The 8880-nt window shown below is 47.4% G+C and overlaps 1 protein-coding gene across 1 annotated transcript; it reads right to left on the reverse strand.

Annotated features, from left to right (window-relative positions):
- Window positions 1-670: 670 nt before the first annotated feature.
- On the reverse strand, window positions 671-3802 carry GPR25 (G protein-coupled receptor 25). Its single transcript, XM_027834774.2, has one exon. The coding sequence runs from the start codon at window positions 3374-3376 to the stop codon at window positions 2282-2284; it is 1095 nt and encodes a 364-aa protein (XP_027690575.2). The 5' UTR covers window positions 3377-3802; the 3' UTR covers window positions 671-2281.
- Window positions 3803-8880: the final 5078 nt, after the last annotated feature.

Raw genomic sequence — 8880 nt, forward strand, 5'->3', positions numbered from 1 at the left:
GCCCATGATGCCCTGGCTTCACGGCTATTATTATGTGAGCTAGCTTGGATTTAGCTAGGTCAGAGCCTGCGCTGGTATGTCTACACATGCTCCAATCACACCCCCAGACTGCAGAGTAGCCAGATCCTTAGACATTCTTACTGCTGTCTAAGCTACTTCCCTTCGGTATGACAAGTGTCTTCCCCAGGGAGAAGAACCCATGGCAAGGCTAATAACGCTGGGCTCTGTTATGACACTTGCCCTAACACAGAGGTCCAGTGGGATTTAATTAGGTTATTGTGTGTGAGTGAAAAGGCAGCTGATTAGTAAAAACACACTTACCGGGACTGAACAAGAGGGTCACAGACATCTCTGGTAGCTGGAAACCTCAAACAAGGTTTCAGTAATTAACTGATATTTAATGAACAAGATGATTGTTTTATTGTGCTGGGGCTTTGAGAAGTTGAGGGAAGGTCATGCTATAGTGCAGAAGTCAGGGAAATATAGTATAAAAAACTGTCCAGTGTTATGGGCATTGTTTGTAACCCAATGAATCCTCATGGGCTAAACGGTAAATGTAGAGTGGCAGCACTGTGCAATAGGTCTGTCTCGAAACATGCTGATTTTAGATACCAGAGCGACTTCCTTCAATTCAGTAAAATAACTCAGAAAAACCGGTCAGTATTAAAGCATATTTATTACTCAACTATGTAATAAGAACAGAGCTGTTTTAATTGTGAATTTGTCTTTTCATTAAATGTACAGATTCTTGCTACCAGATCTATTTTTAGTTGTGTTAAGTTTAATAAAGCATATTTATTATACAACTGCTTAACAGAGAGAGAGCCCCACATGGTTCTGTCACAGGGTCACAACTTCAGTAATTCCACCTTCGTTGTTACTGTAGATCTGTAACAGGAGCAAGCAGCCATGGTTTATGGAATTTGCAATAACTCTGAGATATAAATTCAGGGGTGGCAATGCACACTGAAGGCATTCGGTTTGACAACGTACACCTCAGGTGTGATTCCAGCCTTGGTTTCCCTGGTAGAAACCCACTGACATCAGAGCCCAAACCTGCCAGGCCTTGATCATGCGAATAAGCACATAGGCCCAGATCCCCACAGGTACGTAGGGGTCTAGTTCCCAGTGAAGTTAGGCAATGACATACCCTTGAGGATGTGGGCCATAGAAATCAGTGGGGCTACTCACATGAGCAGGGATTGCTCCTGTGAGTAAGACTGGCAGAACTGGTTCTCTGGCTTGGCACTGGGGTAACTGAGACCGGAGTTTGGCCCCCTCTCCGGAATTCTCTATTTTTGTTGCTCAAGCAGACCTGCCTGTAGTGCCACATCCTGCCCTGCTGCTGCCTCTGTTCCCCTCCCCCGGCCCCACGAGCTCCTGGGGAGCGTGAGCTCTCATCGCTGGAGCAAACCTAAGGGCTTGTCCACGTGTGAAACAGCTGCGCTGCTGCAGCCCTTCAGCGTGGACACTACCTGCGCCGGCAGGAGGAACTCTCCCATCGCTGTAGCCAGTCCACCTCTCCAAGAGGCAGTGGCTAGGTTGAGGGACGAATTCTTCCGTTGACCTAGCACTGTCCGTGCCCGGGGGTTACGTCAGCTTCGCTGCGTTGCTCAGGGGGGTGGATTTTTCACATCCCTGAGCAGTGTAGCTGGGGGGATCTATAGACCGGCCTAAGTAACCCTGATGCTTCTACGGGCTGTGAGGCTGCATTCAGGGTGGTTTCTCCCTCACTGTATTTCTGGGATGTGTGAATGCCCCTGGGAAAGGCACTGGATGTGCCTGATTTCCTTAGCAGGGGAAGGCAAGGCCAGTGGAGAATCCCTCTTCTCCCAAGGATGCTGGGGAAGGAGAGAGCAGCTGTTGGGGGAGGTTTTCATTTCAATGGGAGCTGTGTGGCTAAATCCCCTAATCATCTTTGAAAATCTTCAGCCTCTTCCTTTTCAAAACCTGTGTTATAACCTCTACGAATACCGAGTGAAACTCTGCTCTTGCAACTCCCTGGACATCAGTGGAGTTACGGCAGGAGAGGAGCAGATCCACTAAGGTTCTGCTGACACCCAGGTGAGACAGACTGGCGTTACAGCTCTACACAGACCTGGGGGGTAGCTTAGCGATGCTTTTAGAGTGAGATCTGTCAAGAAAGAAAAGCCCTTGTCAAAATTAACCTGAAAGCTGTCCAAATAACTGGCACATTTTACCTACACAAGAAGCAGCAACAGCGACTACCTAGCCTGCCTCAGCCCTCAGGGTGGAGGCTTGTAACCCTACCCTTCCCCTCTTACATCTCCGGCCGAATGGAGGCAGGTGATGGTGGCTTGTTCCGGCTGGCGAACATGAGGCTGGACTCAGTAGCGGATGAGACGGACAAGACCGAGGTTTGCTGTGTCTCTTGAAAAGCACCACAGACCCGGAGCCGTTGTTGCAGCACCTGGCGTCGGAAATGGTGATCCATCAAGGCATAGATGATGGGATTTACGCAGCTGTTCATGAAGGCCAAGCAAGCACTGATGGTCAGGCCCCGTCTGAGAGCCATTAATGCCCAGCAAGACAGATCTGCTCCCTGGAATGTAGAGGAGAAGAAGAGGAACGCTTTAAAGGCATTGAAGGGCAGCCAGCAGCAGATGAAGGCACCGATGATCGTGAAGATGATCTGGAGGGAGTTCTTTGTCCCCTTTCCCAAGCTGATGTGGTTCAGCAGCTTGAAGGAGATGGAGCAATAGCAGAATAAGATCACTCCCAAGGGCACGAGAAAGGTCAAGATAAGCAAAGCCAGGCTGAGCACCTGGAAGGCGATAGAGTCCTCATCCTCGCACAGTTCACCAGTGGTATCCTCTGAGTGGCTGAGCTTCCTATACATCATAGAGGGAATGCCTAGGAGGAGAGAGACAGCCCAGATGCAACCACAGGCAATGATCAGACAGTTCTTGGTCCCAGTAGACTTGGAGTCCACACGCTTCATGACCACCAGGTAACGCTCCACGCTCATGCCCATTAGGAACAGGATGCTGGAGCTGCGGTTCACAGAGATGATAAAGCTGCTGAATTTACACATGCCTTCACCAAAGTACCACTTGTTATCATAAGCTGCTGACACTGCCCAGAGAGGCAAGGTGCAGACAAAGACCAGGTCGGCAACAGCCAGATTCAGGACAAAGGTATCCACCAGCCTCTTGCTGCCTTTCTTCTTGGCCATCAGCACAATCACCAAGAGGTTGCCCATGAAGCCAACGAAGAAAGCGATGAAGTAGAGGATGGGAATGTAGACCCAAGCGTAGGGTAGGTCCTGTGGCGGGCAGGTATCTTGGAGGGGATTATAATCTGAGTAGACAGCAGAAGATGCTTCATAATTTACAGTCCAGGCTTCAGTTGTCATTTTTACAGCTGTCTTCCCCACTGAGCAGCGAGAGTTGCAGGAGAGCGTTCTTCAGGCACCTGCACAGGGCTGGAGGAAGCACGCTAACTGCGTAGCTGACTGGGTGGTGTTTAAATCTCAGAATGGTTTTTTTGTTGTTCTGAAATCTTCTTAAGGCAATATTATGCACTTCCTCTTGCTGTGAGGGCAAGGACGGCAGGGCGGAGGGTGTATCAGTGGGTGTGAACAACTTGGGGATGAGATGAGTTAGATTTAATTTTGGAAACAAAAAAATAAAGAAAAATAGAAAAAATGAAGAGTGCATGACAGAGGGCCCGTGGGGTGGTGGGGAACAGGGAGGGTTAGAATTTACAAGCAAATAAAGGCCAGAAATGCAAAATGCTCTTCTGAAAACACCCTGCAAACACAAAACGCTTCAAGTCCCAGTTCTTTCCTCCACACTTACAAATCTTGCAAAATGGTACAAAACAGAATGAACAGGATCAGTGGGGGCAGGGGGAGATACAGCTGCTGCTTTGCAATGTATGCACATAGCCTGAAAGGTTACTTTTCCCACCTTGGTTTTTACTTTGCAGAGCTCAAGAATATTATGTGTGGTGCTCCCTGCTTTTAGCTGAAGCACTGCTTGGAGGGTCTGACTTGACTTGTGAGCTTTCTTGAAGGGGTGGGGAGTTGAAACTTTAACAAAGGCATTTTTCTCCAGCGTGCTTCTTGAACATTTGATCTAATTAACCAAAGCAGAGTTTTAAACAGTCTGACTAAAAAACAGCCCCCCTTCAATTGGAGGCTTATCCAAAGCCCATGGAAGTCAAGGGAAAGATTCTCATTAACTCCAGTGTGTTTTAGATCACACATTTAATCAAAAAGAACAGGAGAACTTGTGGTACCTTAGAGACTAACAAATTTATTAGAGCATAAGCTTTCGTGAGTTACAGCTCACTTCATCGGATGCATAGAATGGAACATATAGTAAGATATAGATATAGATATAGATACATACACATACAGATAAGTTGGAAGTTGCTATACAAACTGTGAGAGGCTAATTAATTAAGATGAGCTATTATCAGCAGGAGAAAAAAACTTTTGCAGTGATAATCAAGATGGCCCATTTAGACAGTTGACAAGAAGGCGTGAGGATACTTAACATGGGGAAATAGATTCAATATGGGTAATGACCCAGCCACTCCCAGTCTCTAGTCAAACACATTATCTAGTTTGCATATTAATTCAAGCTCAGCAGTTTCTTGCTGGAGTCTGTTTTTGAAGCTTTTCTGTTGCAGAATTGCCACCCTTAAGTCTTTTACTGAGTGGCCAGACAGGTTGAAGTGTTCTCCTACCGGTTTTTGAATGTTATGATTCCTGATGTCAGATTTGTGTCCATTTATTCTTTTGCGTAGAGACTGTCCAGTTTGGCCAATGTACATGGCAGAGGGGCACTGCTGGCACGTGATGGCAGATATCACATTGGTAGATGTGCAGGTGAACGAGCCCCTGATGGCGTGGCTAATATGATTAGGCCCTATGATGGTGACACTTGAATAAATATGTGGACAGAGTTGGCATCAGGCTTTGTTGCAAGTATAGGTTCCTGAGTTAGTGTTATGGCAACTTCTACCTTCTCTGTATGTGTATATCTATCTCCTTACTCTATGTTCCATTCTATGCATCCGATGAAGTGAGCTGTAGCCCACGAAAGCTGATGCTCTAATGAATGTGTTCGTCTCTAAGGTGCCACAAGTACTCCTGTTCTTTTTGCTCACCCTAGAGTGGCTCCCTCCTCTATGTGCTGCTGGTATCAAGAGTAGAAAAATTAAACGGGATCATGTTTAAACACGAGTCTTCCCAGAACCCTGTAAATGACATTGTCTTGGTTGCAGTTGTCTGAGCCTAACCTTGTTGTCAGCCATTTTGCAGTGTTCTAGATTAGCCAGAATTGTAGAAATTCTCTAGCCCAGGTCATCATTATTATTGTTATGCCTGGTTCTTCCCTGCTATACACCAATACAGACCTACGGTAACCAGTGGAGAAACACTGGTGTATCACTGGTGTGGAGGGAAGAACCAGGCCTATTCTTTCTATTACAGTGGCACCCAGGAGCCCCGCTCAGAATCGGGCCTCCAGTGTGCTGGGTGCTGCCATTATCTGGAGATTAACAGTTGGGCCCTGTCTTAGCGACACTGAAAAGTGTGAGCTCTTTTTGGAAGAGAAGAATATGCAAATAGCTGCTAATAACCAGAGCGATGGGCCACACTGCCACACACAAGGACCTTCCAAATAGTTGTCCTGTGCCCTAGACCTTTGTATCAGAGTGGAGATCTGGTTGGCAGGACATTTTTGACCTGGTTACCAATCAGGATTCAATTTCGTCTGAACTCTCTAGCTCTGCCTCTTCTGTTGATGTATTAATTTTGTACTTGGAGTGTGAAATCTGAATTAAATCACTTCCCAGCCTCCTGCAAAACCAGCTTTGCTCTCTGTGGGGGCTCAGTCATAGCTAGCCACTCGCGATTCAGTGAGCCGGCAGAGCAAAACGAGCCCTCTAATGTCGATCAACAGAACTCTATAAATGAGCAAATCTGAACTTCTGAGCTGAATGGAGAGTTACCCCGCTGTGGCTGGTGATGCAGTCCAGATGGTTAGATTAGGTATGCACATGCTGACGTTCTGAATCAGAGTGTAGATGATAATACCCCAGAGTCCCTAATCCTGAATCGATTCTAACATAGGACCCGCTCTTTCAACTGGACTCCATTCATTACCCTGGCATCTCGATCTAAACTAAGCAGAGCAACCAAAGAAGGAAAGTCAATCGAAGGGGAAATGGCTCCACCATGATTGGAGGGAATCTTCACATTAGATTCTTCTCATGCTAGTCACCCCAGCTTTTTGCTTTGGAGATGACAGACAGACAGACATTTCAGTAGCAAACCCTAGATTTAAGGTTGTAAGATGACATTTTAATTCCTTTGTTTTCATTCCTAACTTGCTGAAAATGTCTCTCTTGCAGCTGAAATGTCCATGTTCATTCTCACTCCAAGGTGAATTTGTTTTTTTCTAAAAAGTTTGAGGAACCTCCATGTTATCAGGCCAGGATGGCTTTGCTGTTTTGTTTTTGCAGTGTCACAGGGCCTGGTCTAGGCCCCAGCCTGGCACCAATGTCTTGGGAGTGACCCCTTTAATGGGCCAGTCCCCAAGGACCCACACAGTTCTGCTGGGGTGGGCCCCTAGCCTCCAGGGCCCCAGGAATGGGCCTTCGGCACCAATGATCCCCGTTTTTCTCCATGGCTCCCTGCAGTGAATCCAGCCAAGGCAGACTCCTGTGGGAGGCTTGTACTGTCTCCCTTCCACGCGCAGTGCTCCCCGGGAGTATTTTCCATGACACATTTCAGAGTAACAGCCGTGTTAGTCTGTATTCGCAAAAAGAAAAGGAGTACTTGTGGCACCTTAGAGACTAACCAATTTATTTGAGCATGAGCTTTCATGAGCTACAGCTCACTTCATCGGATGCATACTGTGGAATTCCATGACACAGGAGCCTTTTCAAGACAAGCTAACCATTGATCAGCATGGGTGGCGGGTATAATAGGCCAGGGGCAGTTAAACCTCCCCAAACAGCTACCGACTCGCCCCAGAGGGGCAGAACTGACGCCAGAGCCAAACAAATGCACAGATAAGCCAGCCAAGCTGTGGTGGACTCCACCTCTTGCTCTGTCTCCCTGGTCCTGCCAGATATGAGGTGACACACACACATCTCCTGTGTCCTGTGCTGTTCCAGGAGCAGTGTTAGCCCATTTGTACCCACTGGGTAGCAATGCAGTGTGCAGAGAGGAAACTGAGGCATGCCTAGGCTTCAGAAAATTCCCACTTCATCACACACAGGGTTAACTTACTAAATGACCGATCCTTTAAATGTTAAAACTTCACACTTCCCTAGTCTCAGTGAAGGATTACTGGGGGTAGGGTGACCAGATGTCCTGATATTTGGGGCTTTGTCTGAAATAGGCACCTATTACCCCCTCTACCCAGACCCGATTTTTCAGAGAATCAAAGAATCATAGAATATCAGGGTTGGAAGGGACCTCAGGAGGTCATCTAGTCCAACCCCCTGCTCAAAGCAGGACCAATCCCCAACTAAATCATCCCAGCCAGGGCTTTGTCAAGCCTGACCTTAAAAACTTCTAAGGAAGGAGATTCCACCACCTCCCTAGGTAACACATTCCAGTGTTTCACCACCCTCTTAGTGAAAAAGTTTTTCCTAATATCCAACCTAAATCTCCCCCACTGCAACTTGAGAACATTACTCCTTGTTCTGTCATCAGCTACCACTGAGAACAGTCTAGAGCCATCCTCTTTGGAACCCCCTTTCAGGTAGTTGAAAGCAGCTATCAAATCCCCCCTCATTCTTCTCTTCCACAGACTAAACGATCCCAGTTCCCTCAGCCTCTCCTCATAACTCATGTGTTCCAGTCCCCTAATCATTTTTATTGCTCTCCGCTGGACTCTTTCCAATTTTTCCACATCCTTCTTGTAGTGTGGGGCCCAACACTGGACACAGTACTCCAGATGAGGCCTCACCAATGTCGAATAGAGCGGAACGATCACGTCCCTCGATCTGCTGGCAATGCCCCTACGTATACATCCCAAAATGCCATTGGCCTTCTTGGCAACAAGGGCACACTGTTGACTCATATCCAGCTTCTCGTCCACTGTAACCCCTAGGTCCTTTTCTGCAGAACTGCTGCCGAGCCATTCGGTCCCTAGTCTGTCACGGTGCATGGGATTCTTCCATCCTAAGTGCAGGACTGTGCACTTGTCCTTGTTGAACCTCATCAGATTTCTTTTGGCCCAATCCTCTAATTTGCTTAGGGCCCTCTGTATCCTATCCCTACCCTCCAGCATATCTACCTCTCCTCCCAGTTTAGTGTCATCTGCAAACTTGCTGAGGGTGCAATCCACACCATCCTCCAGATCATTTATGAAGATATTGAACAAAACCGGCCTGAGGACCAACCCTTGGGGCGCTCCACTTGATATTGGCTGCCAACTAGACATGGAGCCATTAATCACTACCCGTTGAGCCCGACAATCTAGCCAGCTTTCTATCCACCTTATAGTCCATTCATCCAGCCCATACTTCTTTAACTTGCTGGCAAGAATACTGTGGGAGACCGTGTCAAAAGCTTTGCTAAAGTCAAGGAACAACACGTCCACTGCTTTCCCTTCATCCACAGAGCCAATTATCTCGTCACAGAAGGCAATTAGATTAGTCAGGCATGACTTGCCCTTGGTGAATCCATGCTGACTGTTCCTGATCACTTTCCTCTCCTCTAAGTGCTTCAGAATTGATTCCTTGAGGACCTGCTCCATGATTTTTCCAGGGACTGAGGTGAGGCTGACTGGCCTGTAGTTCCCAGGATCCTCCTTCTTCCCTTTTTTCACACTTGCTGTCTGGTCACCCTAGCTGGGGCTGAGCCTGAACAATATATTTAGTTTAACGGTG

This window comes from Chelonia mydas, chromosome 21 (assembly GCF_015237465.2).
Source record: "Chelonia mydas isolate rCheMyd1 chromosome 21, rCheMyd1.pri.v2, whole genome shotgun sequence".
Lineage (NCBI taxonomy): Eukaryota > Metazoa > Chordata > Testudines > Cheloniidae > Chelonia > Chelonia mydas.

Bases quoted from the DNA above. Each gene is read 5' to 3' on its own strand.
- GPR25 (XM_027834774.2), bottom strand. From the start codon at position 3,376: ATGACAACTGAAGCCTGGACTGTAAATTATGAAGCATCTTCTGCTGTC.